This window comes from Daphnia magna, linkage group LG9 (genome assembly GCF_020631705.1).
Source record: "Daphnia magna isolate NIES linkage group LG9, ASM2063170v1.1, whole genome shotgun sequence".
Taxonomy (NCBI): domain Eukaryota; kingdom Metazoa; phylum Arthropoda; class Branchiopoda; order Diplostraca; family Daphniidae; genus Daphnia; species Daphnia magna.
In genome coordinates, this window is record NC_059190.1 from 8,316,934 (window position 1) to 8,335,279 (window position 18,346).

Consider the following 18,346-nt stretch of genomic DNA (forward strand, 5'->3'; position numbering starts at 1 on the left):
CCCCCTTTCCAAACATCCATTGTGGTGGCCATTTTGATGAAGCGCCTTATTCAAATTTGAATTCTGACTTTTACTTATTATTATTCAAATGTTTTAAATAACCAGGAATGTTGTATGTAAACACAAGTACCTTTTAAAAAGAATCTAAGTGTATTCTAAAAAGTAAGGAGCAAGTGTCTTACTCAAATACAACACAAAACTAATACAACGAGTGAAGCAAACAAATTGATTTGATTATTTGATTATTGAAATAGATTTATACATTGGAAAATACCTAATTAGATTTAAAAGGTATGTCCTTAGTTGTATAGTAGGCTTGGAAAGTTGCTTTCCAACTGACTGTTCAGTTGCTGGTTGTTGCCCCGTTTTCAAACCAGTGGGATTCCGATCCCTGGAAAGGGAAAATAAAAGGGTGATGTCAGGGCTATAGGTAGGGCTCGGCCCCGCGTTGATCGGGATGACTTTCTGGTGATCGGGGTGGGTTTACTCTTTTTATTTCTCAACCCTCCGGGGCGTGGGGCAAGCGATTCACGCCCCGATCTTGATCGGGTTCTTGCAGGCTGCCCGGCAGGTTCGTCCCACGCTCTGATCTGGGTTCGCCCCGCGGGTTTACCAAGGGTTTAACACGTCATTTACTACAAACTATAATTTGTTCTACGAGAGAAGTTGCATTACCAAAGCTTTTTTCAACCTACAAACTACGAATTACACTGCATGTGAGCGTAAGTTAGTTCTTCATCATCAATGTCATCAACACTCGCATTCTCGATTTCACGAATAAATGCATCGACATTCACATCTTCTAGCATTCCTGCTCTGCACCATGAGCGCAGACATAGTAAGGCTTCTACGGTTTCAGGGCTGAGACTCATTCTTGATATACCGATAACCTCTTTCCCGACGCTGAACGCCCTTTCGTTGGACCTGCTTGGGGCGGGAATGGTCAACACCGAAGTCGATCGAATATTTGGTCTTTTATTTTGAGACCCTACTGCAGTCTTTGACTTTTTATTCTTCGCCGTTATTCAACAAATTCTGTTCGCACGAAGGAGAGAGACAACCGGACAGGTAAGTCGCCATTTGCTAATAGCTTCATCTAATTCATTATCGAATGTCGAATATCTGACTCAATAACTCTGTCTGACCTATGACAATGCATGTATGTATATACTCAATACTCCCCAGTAGATGGTACGGCTGGTAGCCCAAAAATGATGAATGAATTTGATTGGCTTATTTAAAAATCCCGAAAATTTTTTTCGTCTGGTCAAATTTTGCAGGGAGCTCCGGGGCGGATCGGGGCGGCCAAATCTCGGCCCTTTCCCCGCCCAAAGTTTACAATCCCAAAACCCAGCCCCGAAAAAATTGCTTCTTTTTATACGACTTACGGGTTGCCCCGATCAAAGTTGATCGGGGCCGAGCCCTAGCTGTTTGACATCTTTTTTCGCATTTGATTTTATCGCGCAACGCAGCATTTGACGGCCGATTATGTCTGCTATGACGGTATTTTGTTATTGTGCAAAATATTAATAAATTTAAAAGTTTCGCTGAAAAAATGTGTGCTTCGTTTCACGTTATTCATCGTTTTGTTTCATGTGTTAGTGTAAAACTATGTCGTGTTCCGACTATGCATATTGTAAGGAATGCATCAGCTCACTCTTTCTTGGAAAAATATCCTTCCTCTCATTCCTGGAAACAAGTCATTTTCCTTTCCATCCTTTCATTACGCTCACCTTGCGTTGGTGATCGCGTTGACTTTGTTTGTCGTATAAAACCCCATCAATTGTAATTCTTCGTTAGTCAACGCTGTGCTGTTCACCCAGTCTAGTGTTGATTCACCCCTTCGCGAGTCAAGTGTCAGGTCGTTTATTCGACCTGCTACTGGCTTGCTCGTTCCCCGTTTAAACTTGTCTTATTTGTGTCTTTGTTGTGCTTGACGCTGGCTAAACGGCTACGGCCTGTATGTATGCCTCCAATCGTTTGAGACATTTATCGATTTGTTTGAATCATGTTAACATTTTACGGGAATATACCATCGAACGAAGTCCGCAGCTTCCCTTAATCGAGTAAAAGCTATTTACTTAAAGATGAAGTAAGTAGGGGTTTTACAATATGAACTCGTAAGTGATGCAAAAACTCGTTACTTAGATAAGTTAAAATGGTTAAATAGTGAGTTTCCCTATTCAATTCCCAATTCTATGTGGAAACACGGATTAGATTGTTGCCCAATTGTTCCCAAAATTTCCCCCACAGACATATTCATCTATTTGGTCTAAACCAGAAGTTATCAAAACCACTTGGAGGTCCTTGGTGTATACAAGGGCATTTCTTCTGCATCGCAGCAGGCTGTAAGAGATGGCTGAGTTAGAGAGTTCATGGCAATTGCTCTTGGAACCCAACTTGTATTGCTTTGGCCTTCACCAGATTGCCTTGGCCTTCATCTTCAAAAATTGGAAAGCTCTATTTCAAGTATGAAATGCAAGTAACTGACAAAAAGCATAAGAGAAAGAAAAATACTCGGGAAGCAGTAAATCAGAATACAGTACACAAAAACAGTATAAGAGAGAAAGAAGCAACATGGGAAACTAAGAAATTTGTTGGAAGCATCATCTCGGTCATTTCATACTTGTGTTTGCCATGATAGCAACACAACAACAACTTCCTGTGTAAAGTGCTTATCATACAGGAAGATTTTGTGCTATTTCTGTGATTTATTAACACATACAAAAATGGTGTTTCATGATCGGGAAATCTGCTGTGAAGGCACAGCTGTTAGGCTTTTGTTACAGAATGAGTTTATGATTATGAATATTATTGGTGAATAGAAATTCAAGGTATGATTTACAAAGAAAATTTTGCTCATGCATTTATATAATTTATTAGATATTTTTTTTTTCAGATGTAAGTGTCCCTTTTTTTCTACTTAACATTTGTCAATGTGGAATGTCTCATACTCTCAGTTCTGTGTTTGGTTCAAGAGATGTGAGAGTGACAACAAACACAGGTTTAATTCAAGAAGAAAATCCTGTTCAAGAATATTGTAATTAACTGATCGCATTGTAATTGATAGGTTCATTTGAATTGAAAACAGCCGCTTTTAAATGTTCCCATTGTGGTCTCGTAAGGGAAGCAGTTACGGAAGACTATATCTGTTCCGGATTTTGGCCGGGCTCTGCCCATGATAAAAGCTTCAACTTATTCTGCAGAGATTCGCTTAACATTCGGTACCGTTTGTACCACCAGTCCACGAGTATTTCTAGAAACAGTTACATCAACTGTTTCGATTTGGAAAATAATTTATTCTCTCTCCCTCGAGGATTGTACAGGGTTCTTGTCATTGTACTAAACGTTGCACAATACATTCTGTAATTTCTTACAAATTGGTACTTGTTGGAATGAAGAAAAATATACACCAATGGAGATTTAAGTCTTTACCTCTGCTTTATTGAGAAGAGAATACTGAAAAACATTTCAACTGAGAAACTGACATTGACAACTGAAAGAGACAACTGAGAATACGGGGTACTGAGATGAGAAGCCTCTTCTCATACGAGTGCAGTGATTGTACATCGCACTCTCCAACCAACAGTACTTTTACTTTTACTTGCCATTTAGGCTAAGAAAGAGGTTTCACTGTTACACAGCCTATTAAGTGAATTACTAACGGTAACGAATTTATCGTTCAGCGATTTACGGGATATAAAAATGAAGCTAATTGAAAGAGATATCCTTCTGAAAAGTTAACTGATGATTATATTATATTATTATTATTTTTGATTAACTACTATAAGCACTGCGCTCATAGATAAAACTCCTAAATCGGATTGGTCACTGGAGAATCTTCAGAGGGAACTGGAGGGTGTGACTTGCACCATGAATCATATTAGATCTAGGGAAATGCGTGCGGCTGGTATGGAAACATATTGTCACACTAGTTGTATTTGAACAAGAACAAATAAATACAACAAGGGATGACTTAAATCTAAACAATAGTTTTACTCGAACAAAAAGGGATAACCATTACAAAAAGTTGGAGAAGCGTCTGAAGACCTCTAAGGAAACCAGGGAACTCCTCTAACGGAGTCCAGCTCCGGGAGCTCACCCGATGGAGACTCCTCTAACGCAGATTCGGGGCAGTGTTTTATAGCGTCGCACGAATTACTCCCCTTCCGGACTGCGTATCTGCGCATCTTTCTTAGAGCGGACTTCTCCCGATAATTTCTTCACCACGATCGCAGCGTTGTCCAAGGAGCGGATGACTCATCTCTGCGAAGAGATAACCAATCTCCCTTTTCACCCGCAACAGGTCCCCCTTCTTCAAGACAGGCGACCCGACTGCACTAATCTTCTGCGATCCACAAAGGTTAATGAGACTAAAAAAAATCAGCTTACGTCCTCTTGGCAAATAAGGGACTTTTTCTTCATCGTTTTTATTCCTTCCGGTTGCGCTTACTTGTTCAAATGTTTCTTGTATTTCCCGGATAGTCTTAAGGATTTTTCTTTTTTTTTTCTTTTTTTTTAAACCACCTGCCTTCGTCCACGGAAGAGGCGCTGCAATCGCATATCTTCTGGCAGTTTGGGATTTACCATCCACTCGTTCGGGAGCCTTGCAGAATTGAACCAGCTCCTGGCGGCGTCATCAAAATACTTTTCAAATTATCTTCTTTTTCAATATAACCCCATCTGCTGTGGGTTGAATGTTCTTCAAAGCACTCCATCCATTAGTGCACATCTTCTTCCGAACTTTTTTGGAAGATTGGCGAGCTAATAAATTTTCTGACAGCTTCCATAGCTTGTCTTTGCGGCTGCTCAATATGCCTTGATGGCACTACAAATTGTTGTCCACCGACCGGAACAACTGGACTCGTCGTCACTCTCAAATCGACCTCAGTTTCTGGATCCGAGTCTAAACCTCTTGCAGTCTCGACTGATTCACCCTGACAGTCAGCTTCTTCGGTCAAATGGTCCTTTGGAATAGGACCTTCAAAATTTAGGGCTTCACCAAAAAAGGAAGTTCCACTCTCCAACGATGAGGCTGGGGTAGGTGAAGCTTCTACCGGAACGTTTGACAGTTCTCGAAGCGGATGTAATCGTCGGCTGGGGTCTCTTAGGCAACTAGGTAGCCGTGGGTTTGTCCTCTTCGGCATCGGCTAACAATGACTGCAGCACGATTTCGTTTACAGTGAGGCAACGAGCTGCGTCTTCAACAATTGCCACACCGCAGCACAAATTCGTTACTTAATGGTAACGAGCTGCGTCTTAAAAATTAAAACTCTGCAGCACTAATTCGTCACTTACAAGTAACGAGCTGCGTCTCCACCAATTGTCACACTAGTTGTATTTGAACAAGAAAAAATTAATACAACAAATGATGACTTAATTCTAAACAATGGTTTTACTCGAACAAAAAGGGATAACCATTATCAAAAGTTGGAGAAGCGTCTGAAGACCTCTAGGGAAACCAGGGAACTCCTCTAACGGAGCTCAGCTCCGGGAGACTCCTCTAACGCAGATTCAGGGCAGTGTTTTATCCCGTCGCGCAATTTACTCCCCTTCCGGACTGCGTATCTGCGTATCTTTCTTAGAGCGGACTTCTCCCGATAATTTCTTCATCACGATCACAGCGTTGTCCAAGGAGCTCATCTCTGCGAAGAGATAACCAATCTCCCTTTTCACCCGCGACAATATTGATTAATTGATACAGTGGTAAATGTGTTAGTTTTTTTAGATGGATGCAATGCTCGAAACCACCTACGCGCAAAACTTTCAAATCTTAAAACGTAATCTGAAGAGCTTATGAAGCTTATTGAGGAACAGAGTGGAGTAGAGTTGACCGCTACCCACAGATCCACTAGCACATTTCCGTGGCAAACAGAGGGCTATGATAAGTGAATAGAAACTCTTTTTATTTTTCATAATATTTATTGATGCGTTCTATTTCAGTAGTTACCATCAACGACGATTTTGTTCTAGTGGACAAATGGATGCTATGGGAAAGATTCAAGGAAAAGATTCCCCAAACCGAAAAGGACTCTGTTAATAATTTACTAGGTATTAAAAAATTATTTATTCATTAAATTATCGTTTCCTAATTCCAAATTTAATTCGCTAGCAGGGGAAAAAAACGCGCTCAGTCAAGGGAAACGTGTTCTACAAAATGCAGATATCTGAGACTAAAGAATATACTTGCTGATTGCCACCTGTACTTCGACGTACAAACCGAAAAGTAATTCTTGGATGAGATTGATTCGATCTCAGATGAGAACACTATGGAAGTAGAGGACTCTCTTCTTTCCCGATTTATTCAAAAATACGACGAGGACAAATCTAATAAGGAAGAAACTAAAGATGGTGAAGAACTGGAGCTGGTCGAACAATATAACGATTTTATTTTCGTTTAAATGCTGGTTAACAATTGGGGTGATAGTCGGGTTATTGCGTCAGAAAGCGGGATAAGTAACAGGTTCTTTGAACCGATCAGCTTATTTCCTTAGTTAAATACAATTTTCTTTTTGACTGATAAATTAATTAATATCAAAATTTACTGCTGTAATCTTAAAGTGTTCATCGTTTAATCTGGCAAAGTTATATTCATCAATAAACACATCATATCATAAAATCAATAATGATAATCATCATCAACAAACAACAATGAAAGTTTTTACTCGTTCGCCTGTACATTTTATGCCGGCATAACAATGACTAGCCTTGGCGTCCTTCCCGCAAGCCTTACATTTGATATTATCGATGAGCTTCATTTCATTTTTTATTAAATATTGTTGATATTCAAATTCTTTGGCTGCAAATTAAAACTGGTGTCAATGGTAGGATGGTACCACATTTTAAGCGAATCTCTGCAGAATAAATTGAAGCTTTTATCATCAGCAGTACCCGGCGAAAAGCCGGAACATGTATAGTCTTTCGTAACTGCTTCCCTTACGAGACCACAATGTGAACATTTAAAAGCGATTTCCCGATCATGAAACACCATTTTTGTATGTGTTAATAAATCACAGAAATAGCACAAAATCCTCCTGTATGATAAGCACTTTACACAGGGAGTTGTTGTGTTGCAATCATGGCAAACACAAATATGAAATTACTGAGATGATGCTTCCAACAAATTTCTTCTTTTAGTTTCCCATGTTGCTTTTTTCTCTCTTATACTGTTTTTGTGTACTGTATTCTGATTTACTGCTTCCCGAGTATTTTTTTTTCTTGTGCTTTTTGCCAGTTACTTGCATTTCATACTTGAAATAGAGCTATCCAATTATTTGCTGTAAAGCTGTTAAAATAATTTAAATTGCTTTTCATGTTTGCTTTATATACATTTTAAATTATACTTGTCTGGTTGTTGGTTAATAACAGCTACTAGAGCCTCCAATCATGCTGTCTATTGCATCATGCTGTTCGTTGCTCGAAGACAAGGTTTTCAGCGTCTTCATTATAAACACACATTGTCATTGCTGATATGTTAGTTGGTCAGACAAGAGGAGTTATAAAGGGACAATCTCACTCCTAACAATGATCCCCTCTTCTTCCTTTTAATTCATCATCTTGTCTCAGATCTTGCTCTACAGTCTTAAATACCGGTTTAAAAAGATCGTTTTCACTCATTCTGTTCTCATTGGTTGTATTACTCTTGACACGTTACACAAGCTTATACTTTAATATAAGTGCATAGTTAAAAATCAAATGACAAGAATAAATATTTGATTATAAAGTTGTCATAGAGAAATATATCGTCTGCTTTCGCCGTGAGGGTAACGGTAGGGAGGGGAAGCCCAGCGACCAATCAGAAAATTGGAAGATAAAAGAAAATGCATCGCGCTGTGCACAAAAGTGCATACCGCTGTAGGCTGCCATCGCCCAGAATCACCACGAAGCATATCTGGGAGCCGTCGCGATGAGCGATATCTAGTTGACATTGGTAAGGGCATCACCAGTGCTTTTCTTGTGGGCAACAGCAGACGAACTCTAAAAAAATTTAAATTAAAATCTTTTCCATTACACTTACGGTAAAAAATTTGAATTATTAATGTTACCGGAATAATATAGTTCATCACCTTGTGTCTTACTATTTCCTATCATAAACCAATTTAGAGATTATTCAACTATAAAAAAAAAATCCAATAGGAGACCCTGTCAAAAAAGGATATGGTTTTCATAAGATGGCGGATAGCAACATTGCTGGACTACAGGAATCCTGTTATCCGCATTCTGCAAGAGGTCTATTGGGGTGTATTAGGTCACAATTAGCTTTCTGATTTTTTATTTTATTTTTAAAATAAAACTTAGACCTTCACTCCTCCTTTTTATTCAAAATAGCCTTAATTTCAATATAAAATGGGGGCTTTTAGTGAAGCACCGGCTCTAGCACCGAACAGCACCGGAAAATAAAAGCAACGCACTGAGTGTCCCAGATCCTCTCTTTTCGGTGAGGGTTTGCGGTGTACCCGATTTGATTTAAATCCGGACTGAGCCCCAAAAATAGCTATTACGCTTTTTATAAAATATTTTCAAAATTATTTGATGTATTTAAAACATGAAATTAAAAAATCCAAATTACATTATATAAAATTTAAAACCATGGATTCCATCAATTTAATAAAACAAAAACTTGTAGAGAATCGGTCTAGTGCGTCTAGAAACTTCCACCAAGTAATAGTTCTAGGAAAGTCTCATACAAATGAACAGAACTATGAAAAAGAAATTAGAAAAAGGCTCACTTTGACGGAGAAAATGGACAACTTTTATTTTTCAGTAAAAGCGACCCTTTTCGTTTGGGTCCTTTTTCATTGGGTCCTTTTTGTCGGTTCTCTTTCATCGTGTCCTTTTTCGTTGAATCTTTTTTTCCGCCAATCTCGACGACATTGTCATTTTTTCATTAAAAATCGAGGAGCATTTTTCTAATTTTAAAACTGTTTCTTCCCTCTTAGAGAATTTACACCTAAAAATGAAACTGCTGAAATGTACATTTTTAGCGCAATCTGTTTCGTACTTTGGGCACGTAATCACGGCTGAAGGGATAAAACCAGATCGTGCTAAATGTTATCTAATAGGAAATTCAGATTTCTAACTATCATGAAAGTTATTCATAATTAGCCAAAATTACACTTACAATTCACTGACGTTTTGACAGGCATGTTATACTGCCGACATGCCCCATGTTGCCAGGTATTAACTTGAATCAACCCAGATTGTAATAAAACAAACTATTTCTTACTGGTTTAATATTTAATGAAGATTAATCAATTGCAAACATTTAATAAAGGAAAAAATTCTCTGAATATGCAGATTTTTTATTTATGATATGCATATCACATAAAGAGATAATTGATATAAAACAAACGGGCAACAATTGTGGATTTGCCACCAAAGAATTTCTAAATTCTTTTATTACTAAACTATTTGTGATACAGTTGTATACAGTGCCCACCAAATGATTAAGAACACCCCCCTCTATTTCCATGTATTCTTATGGTGCAACGTGTGTCAGTAAAATTCAAATAAATATTTAACGTCTAGAGATAGAATTTTATTTTATTTTTTGCTGATCAAAAGAAGAATAGATCTTTAATTTCCTCACACTTGACTTTTTTGTAGGATTAAACCCCACGCCCCTACACACTCGTTCATCGAAGGACACAAGCTCTTTCCCTAATAAGTGCTGTGTTAAAACCGCGTTTTTCACCAATGAATTTTGAACTACGCGAAATTAATGTTTTTTGCACTAACAAATGCGGCGTTCTTTATTTAATAGGATCCGTTTTCGTCAAATACCTTGATATAATGAGGTTATCCTTCACGAATGGCTTGAACGGCATCGACACGAGCGCACCATCTGGTCACCGAAAAATATTTTGGAACTTTATGTTTTCTTCCTATGTTTTAATATCACTTCAAGCTGGTGGAGAGGCGGATAAGAAATTGTAGATTTCTTGAATCAAACCAAAAAATTTAACACAAGCTCCGTTGCATTCAGCCGCGCAAACTTCTACCAAATTCAAAGAATGGCCACCACACGAGACATAATTAGTTTTGGTCTTTCTTTCTTTAATGTGTGCTTGTAGTCCGTTGTAAATTCCGGAATATTTGATGCATTATCGTAGGACTGTCCAAGTGTCCACGACAGTCTTCAACCTTGATCGCGTGCTCTTTAAGCTTTTCATTACTAGATTTTCCATCGGTGGTCCTGTGTCAGTGTTTTGCATCTGACGATTTTTGAAAGATAAGTTAAAATTGCAAATTTCAGTATATTGAAAAGTAAGATAAAGAAAATATTTTCCAAAAAATACAAAGATAACGAGCCCAAGTAACACACTTTATTGGGCCGATGTCGGCCCGATCGATATTTTGGTTGGCAATATCGGCCAACTTAGCCGACTCTCCTCCGACTCTCAGCCGACCATTTAAAAATTGCCAAGTTTTTATGTTGGCGTCCGATATTGGGCCGACATCAATATGAGAAACAATCCTGATTAATTTTTTTTTACGTCTTTATCCCCTAACATTTTTGTAATAAAATAAAATGTCAGCATTTTGATAAAGATCCAAATGGTATTTTAATTCAGACGAAAAATACATATCATAATCATTATAGAATCAAAATTTTTCGATAAATATTTAGAAAGAGTGATGGGTTGGATCAATATCGCCAAGTTGATCTAAATAAAAGGAAATTTTAAATGTGATTTTATGAAATAAAGTGAATACGTAATGACTTCCCTTTTTTATTTTTGTTTCATCTGCTTGGAACAAGACTTCTAGAAAATTAAAAATATTCATAAATTTCAGCATTATTTAGGATTGTAACGTACGTAACTTACGTATGGGTTTTCTCCCAAAACGATGTCGATGAAAATTGATGCGACGAATTTATCAAAACTGGTGAATTAAGGGCATTATCACATATTTGGTAGAAGGTTTAACTACCATACATTTTTTAGCAGATGTTTCAAACAAAGCTTTTGGCCAAGACGTTATGTTGCTATTTACTGCGATGATTGGTAAACTCCAACTTTGCTAGATTCAATCGGTTCAGTATAATAATTCGAAAGTTCGAAAAATGTTTGCCCAAATATGTGAGTAATAGTAGTAGTAATAGTGAGTAATAGATGTAACTTTTACAATGAAACCATTCCTCAGCATACAAAAAGCATTTGCCTTTGAACTACGGATAATAGTACGCCAACTGAAACCTTCTTTTCGATTGTTATTTATCGGTTCCGTTTCGAAAGCGTCATATTCTGAAAGTCTGCGAGCAATCTGTGCTAGTTCGCTATATCCTTATCTAATAAGTCCTTTAATAGAACCCAAAAAAGACTCAAACGGATATGCACTGAAAGATTCTAATGATCCATGAACTCTACAGTCATTGGCAAGATGAGAAAGTGAATGAATATTGTAAACAAGATGGTGATCGCCATACAAAACCTCAAACTGATCGACAAAATATTTAAGGAGTTCATCAGCATATCGAATGTTTTCTTCAGTTAAATTTTCTGATGTGAGCAAACGAATTGCGACGTGTAAATTCAAAAAATGTTCATACCTTTCCTTCCCTAATACCTGCTTCAAAACAATCGGGCCTACATATAAAAGAAAGGAACGAAACTCCACTGCCTTCCACTTACTCAGTTCTTCCATGCTTCTTCTTTTCCTGTGAAATTCAAAGGGATGCGCAATTCTAAGTTTTTGAAGAAGCATATTTACCCTTTTCCTCTGATTTTTGTTCAACGATAACGACTTTTATTTGTTCTATCACCTTTGTATAAAATAGTCAAGTAACGTTTGACAACACCAAGATATACAAGATGCATAGGATCTAGTGGGAAATCAAAAACCATGTCAACATTAATCAAGTCGAGGAAAGGCGAAACATATTTGTGGTGAGATTCATCGTCCATAACACGAAAAGAATCATTGGTGCGCAGATACTCGGAAGGGATCAAAATCTCTGGGAAAACTCTTTTTTTTTTTAAATGAACGCCCCGTTGACAACAACGTTAACAACCACTGTAGCCACCGTGGCCAACGATTCCTTTAACGAAACTACGAGCCGGAGCATCACAAATAAAAGATTCTGTTCTAATTCCCATTACGTTTCCATCTACTAAAATTCCCTCATCTGTAAGTTTCCTTAACTCTTTTATAAAAGTATCAAGGAATTTTTTCGCACTCTTTGGCTTGGAACTACCACAAAAAATGGCAACCGCAAATGGCGAATCATTAACTGAATTAACGACTCGACAAGAAATCACCCAAAAGGATTTGTTAGTACTGCGATGCAAAGGAATTCCGTCGATGTTAAACTGTTGCTTGATAACCTGATATCCATCCCCCGATGGTTTTAATCCACCCTTAATTTTGATCAAAATACGCTTTTCTAATCCAAAGTATGCCATATTTGAAGTCTGAAGCGATGCTTTACGAACTGTTTTCAAAAGAGTCCTAGCTGTTAATGGCAACTTAGGATGACCATTTTTTTTTAAACTCCAAGAATTTTTTCAATGTGTTTATGAGGAGTCTTACACGTCAGAAATGTTTTTGCCAAATCTTCCCTGAACTCTAAATCAGCGTCTTCTTTAAACTCAAATACACTCAATGACTCATCAACCTCACCATTGATTTGTAGGCTCTCGTTCCCTGATGATAGAAAAATGTGATTGTTTAAATTTTCCATACCATCTGTTAAAGAAATACCTGACTGTTCTAATTCAAAATCAACTGTCTGACACTGCTGAACCATCATTTCCGTGTCTGATTCTTCAAAATCAAAACCACATTGATTTCTAATTTCTTGATTGACATTTACATGAATATTTAAAAATATATCTCTATGATCACCTCTATGCCTGGGCTCAACAGAAACAAATGGAGTAGAGAATATTTTCCTATAAACACTAACTTGCCGGCGCAAGGCGTGACGAGATTTAGAGAAAACGGGTGGCATTGTAAACAAAATTAAATCCATACAACCGTTTTAGATGTCTTGAATCACTGCAATCGATATTTGTAGTTCTGAGAAGAACTGAGAAAAAATAAATGAAGTGTTAACAGTAAATCAAGAGTAATGAAATGACACAGCGAGTATGAAAGCAACCACTTTGGAGGAAAATAAGAAAGATACTGTTTGTCTGCAATATACAGCGTTGCATGGTTGCAACGCCACAGAAGTTGTAATGCTGTAGTGTAGGTGGCGTTGTTCTTTACCTTCTTTTCTGGCACACAACATTAAAAATGGAAAAACTTAAAAAACACTTCTGATTTAGTTGATAAAGAAAAACATTAAATTTCAAATAGCAGTTGTTAACAATAAGTTTTTGCTTTTTAATTTTGGAGCGACGGCAGAGACATTTTTTGTTGTTGCTTAACCCTCGATGATTGCTTAACCCAAATTTCCCATCCCACTTGATTCAGACACAAAGACAGACGTATCAGCTGACTTTACTTATGGCCGAACGTCCGTGATCGAATTTGTTGTCTTTGTGCTTTGTATCAGGTAAGTCCTCCTTTCATTTGATTGCATCATTATATGTTTACTGAGGGGTGTCTTTGTGCTTTGTATCAGCCAAATAGATGTCCATTAAGATATGCACGTGAAGAGTCATAATTATTGAGCTACGAAACATTGGTCCTTCGAACCGGAGGTTATCATTTGGCTGTACTTCACGCACGTTGTTTCAATCTGGGAAACACGTTTCTCTCAAGTAAGATAGGATGGGGAGAGGCCGTCCGAAGAGGAAAGTTTCACCTTCACCACCTACTCCATCACCAGTCCAACCCACTACTGAACCTGACACAGCTGTAATCGAACTGGAGCAGAAGAAGAAATTAAGGAAAAGGATGAGAACGCAGCTAACTAACTTCTTCAAAGTCACCAATGAGACCGTCCAGCAACGAGGTTCGAGAACAGCAGTAACCACACTTTTAGAACAAGCATCGTCGGTTATGAAGGCCTCCAACGCCCTAAACGACGAGTTGGAACTGAATTCGGCCAACAATGAAGACTATCAGAAACAGTTCCAGAAGCAGCTCAACTACGTCAAGAGTCTCGCCGACACAAAAGAGATAGTGGAGGAGTATCTCAGAGAAAGAATGGGAGAAGCTCCATCAGTCATCAGTAACCAGATCCATCAACAAGTCGTCACCCCATCGCGAACACCTTCAACTCACGTAAGCAGTCAACATTCTCATAATACCAGGTTCCCAGATTACCAGCTGTCGGTGTTAGAAGAAGAAGGAAGTCAGTTTTCGGAAGTTCGAGGTGTAGAACCAGCCCCTGATGACTGGATAGATGACTACAAGGCAGGCCGACGTGCGGGCGAGCCAATCACGAGAGAGGTGGGATGGAAAACAACTGTCAAAACTGATCTCGGTCCATACTCAGGTTCAGCACTTGAATGGTTCACCTGGATCGACCTGTTCAAATCACTTGTGCACGATTCGAACTGCTCACCGGGAGAGAAGCTGGCCATTTTAAGAAGAAATCTTCAGGGGGACTGTCAAGATATCGTTTACGGATTAGGAGGAGGAGAGCCCGCTTATAAGGAAGCATTACATCGCCTCAAACAAGATTGTGGCAGAAGAGATGTCATGAGAGCTGCCCATATGCAAGCAGTAGAGAAATTGGATCCCGGAAGAGGAGCTCTACCCAAAAGGTATGCTGAGAGAATCAGAACACATCTGTTCGACTTAAGAAGAATTGGTGGCAGCAACTCAGTCGATATCATAGAGAAGATTTGCAGCAAACTCTCCGTACATGACCGACTCGCATGGAACGATTCGAAGCGATCCAGAGAAGAAACTAGAACCTTGGAGCAGTTTGGTGAATGGCTCTGTTTCAGAGCAGCTGCCTACAGGACTCCTTACGACGTCGCTTCAGATCAACAACAACAACCACAGCGAGAGCCCGGTAGGCAGCGGGCTCGAACGAACCATGTCGCCACCAACCGACCTCCTCACAAGTGCTACAAATGTCAGCAAGGTCATCGCATCGATGTATGTGAGTCGTTCAAATCCCTCTCCATTGAAGAAAGAATTAATTTCGTCAAACTACACCGCCTATGTTACGGATGCCTTCGTCCCTTCCATTCAGCGAAAGTTTGTCGCAGCTCTAAGATATGTGGTGTTAACAACTGTAAACGTAGACATCATTCTCTCATTCATCAAGAAGAGCCGATCAACCCGACCTCTGTGGAGACGTATACGGGCAGTACTGCCTGCGCCCAGATTGCTTCAAATCATCGAGTCGTCTTTGGAGTTCTTCGAGTCAACGTTCGGGATCGATCGGGCCGATGGAAAACAGCCAATTTATTCTACGATGAAGGCAGCGACACGTCGCTGGTGAGAGAAGGATTCTTACGCCGACTAGGATTCAAAGGCAAACCAATCCTACTCGAGATTTCTGGTGTCCGGGCGGAGATAAGTCATTTTAAGTCAGAACAAATTGCTCTTAATATTGAACTTTCATCTGGAGGAGCTGCTTGTGTGAACGTCGCATCTCTTCCCATCGTCTGCGATCCGAAACCCTTGACCAACTGGGCCGACAAGAAGCGCAACTGGATTCATTTAAAAGATCTACCCTTGGAGGAGAGTGGAGGTCGTATTGACATTCTACTGGGACTTGACCACAGTCATCTCGTCATTCCTTTGGACGTTCGCAGTGGAGCAGACAACGAACCCTACGCGTTTAAATTGAAATTAGGATGGATTGTAAGAGGAGTACTGGGAGAAGCTGATCCGAAGCAATCCGCCCGGATCAACGTGATTTCATCTTGCAACATATCTGACTTAGATACGGCCATTCGTCAATTTGCGGACACGGAATCATTTGGGACAGAATACAAGAAGGATCGGATGACCCCAGAAGATCAAGCAGCCATCGACATTGTCGCCGGAGGAACGCGACAACTGGAAGTAGGTTACGAAGTGGCGTTGCCATGGAAAGCGGCCTCACCTGGCCTACCCGTCAACCGCCAACTGGCCGTCTTTAGAGCCCCTAGCTTATTCAAGAAGTTCGAGAAGGATCCCGTCTACAAAGAAGATTATGCGAAGGCTATGAAGAAGTATTTTGAAAAGGGATATGCCGCTAAGGTTCCAGTGCTAGAACTCAACACCCCTAAACAGTATTTCCTCCCACATCATGGCGTTTATAAGAAAAGTTCAAGAAAGCTGAGAATTGTGTTCGACTCCGCAGCCGTTTATCAAAACCGTTGCCTTAATGACGCGCTTCTCAGCGGCCCTGCCTGGCAGGTTCAGCTTCCATCAGTTTTAATCCGTCTCAGAGAAGGAAGAATCGCCTTCGCAGCCGACATCGAAGCGATGTTTAGCAGAATTCGTCTCCGCCCAGAAGATGCAGTTTATCACCGGTTCCTCTGGAAGGAAGAAGGATCAGAAGAATTTACCACCTATCAGATGAATCGATTGTCATTTGGTGACAAATGTTCACCATTCGTCGCGATCGCCACCATCCGAAGAGTAGCAGACGATCATGGCGCAGAGAAACCGGAAGCGGTAAAGGCGATCAAGGAAAATATGTACATGGACGACTATCTGGACAGTGCGAGAGACCTAGACGAAGCCGTTAAACGCGCAAAAGATGTGAAGCAGATCCTAGTCCAGGGAGACTTTCATTTCCATTAATGGATTTCAAATGTTCCGGCATTTTCAGCAATACTCAATTCCGAGTCAACGATTACGTAAAGCGACCATGAAATAAAGGTTCTCGGAATAAGATGGAACACCGAACTTGATCATTTATCTCTTGTTATTGGTGGAGCAGACCATGTTATTTACAATCGATTCGGCATTTCAAGTTTCGTCTCCAGCATATTCGACCCTCTTGGATTCGCCTCACCATGGATCGTCAAGGCAAAGATCAAGTCCAGACAGCTCAGTACTAAAGGTGTCACCTGGGAAGAAATCATCGCAGAGGATGACCAGACCTGGTGGAGAGAATGGATTACGTCGCTCAACACGATAAAGGAAACGGCGATCCCACGGTGTTTATTCCCGGATGAAGAATTGATCACGAGTTCCGAGCTACACGTCTTCAGCGACGCATCAGAGGAAGCGTTTGCGTCAGCAGTGTACCTGAGACATACCTACTTATCCGGCCAAGTCATCATTCATTTAGTGATAGCCAAAACCAAATTGGCTCCAAAGAAGGTTCTGTCCATCCCGAAGCTGGAGTTACAAGCCGCTTTGATGGGTGCAAGATTAGCCGACTATGTAACCAACTCTCTGACCAGACCGGTTACTAGAAGAAGATTTTGGACGGACAGTTCCTGTGTAAGAAATTGGATTAGGTCGACAGCCGCGTACTACAAACCATTCGTCTCTCATCGACTGGGGGAAATCCAAGTACTGACAGAGTCTTCTGAGTGGAGATTCGTACCCGGCCGTATAAATTGTAGTGATCTAGCCACCCGTTCGTCAATTGAAACCATTCCTGACGTTTGGTTCAAGGGTCCAGAGTTCCTGTATCAACCCGAAGAGGAGTGGCCCATCGATTTGCCCTGGATGTCCGTCGTGGAAGAAATAAAATCAGCCCGGACCTTCCTTGCCGAAGTTGAAATCCGCCCGCAAATGGACTGGTCATCTCTACAGTTCGGTCCAAACGATTTACAAAATGTTATCCAAGGGAACCACAACACATCGAGATACTACAACGATGCCAAGAAGAATCGTTTGAAAGAGAACTACGAAGAGTGAAGGAATCAAAAGAGCTCCATTCATCGTCAAGCCTTCTTTCCCTCACACCGTTTATCGGAAAGAATGGATTATTGCGACTGGGTGGCCGAATCGGGAGAGCACCATTGCCGTATGAAAATCTGCATCAAATCATCTTACCGGGAAATCATCCACTCACCGACAAGATCGTCGACGCATTCCATCGCGGTTATCGTCACGCCGGGATAGAATTCATTTTAGCTCGCATCCGCGAACATTTCTGGATCGTGGGTGGAAAGGAAGCAGTGAGAAGAGCTAAAGAAAGGTGTTTGGAATGTCGGCGGAATCGATCGAAACTAGCTTCTCAGCTCATGGGAGAGCTTCCGTTCTACCGCCTGGAAATGTACACTCCGCCATTCACGCGAACCGCCATCGACTATTTCGGTCCGCTTTTTGTTGGTTTCGGTCGAAATCGCACGACAAAACGTTATGGAGTTTTAATCACGTGTTTGGTCACACGAGCCGTGTATCTGGACTTATCTCTTTCACTCTCAACCGTCGATTTTCTTATGGTGTTCAGAAGATTCATCGGTATCTATACTACCCCAAGATGTGTCTACTCTGACAATGGGACCAACTTTGTAGGTGCAGAAAAGGAGCTAGTGCAAAA

The 18,346-nt window shown here is 40.2% G+C and overlaps 1 protein-coding gene and 2 long non-coding RNA genes across 3 annotated transcripts; 2 read left to right on the forward strand and 1 right to left on the reverse strand.

Annotated features, from left to right (window-relative positions):
* The first annotated feature begins 1,980 nt into the window (after window positions 1-1,980).
* Window positions 1,981-3,208, forward strand: LOC116930526. Its single transcript, XR_004398455.2, has 3 exons — window positions 1,981-2,834; window positions 2,900-3,004; window positions 3,071-3,208. It is a non-coding gene; the product is annotated as an uncharacterized LOC116930526 (long non-coding RNA).
* LOC116930525 lies at window positions 2,383-3,525 on the reverse strand. Its single transcript, XR_004398453.2, has 2 exons — window positions 3,436-3,525; window positions 2,383-3,363 (listed from the first exon to the last, which is right to left on the reverse strand). It is a non-coding gene; the product is annotated as an uncharacterized LOC116930525 (long non-coding RNA).
* Window positions 3,526-13,722: 10,197 nt separating this feature from the next.
* LOC123475676 lies at window positions 13,723-17,718 on the forward strand. Its single transcript, XM_045178676.1, has 2 exons — window positions 13,723-16,605; window positions 16,726-17,718. Exons 1-2 carry the CDS (start codon window positions 13,723-13,725, stop codon window positions 17,716-17,718), a joined length of 3,876 nt encoding a protein of 1,291 aa, XP_045034611.1.
* Window positions 17,719-18,346: the final 628 nt, after the last annotated feature.

Bases quoted from the DNA above. Each gene is read 5' to 3' on its own strand.
- LOC123475676 (XM_045178676.1), top strand. From the start codon at position 13,723: ATGGGGAGAGGCCGTCCGAAGAGGAAAGTTTCACCTTCACCACCTACT. The intron at 16,606-16,725 runs GTGAAGCAGATC...CATGAAATAAAG, and splicing joins CCGTTAAACGCGCAAAAGAT to GTTCTCGGAATAAGATGGAA.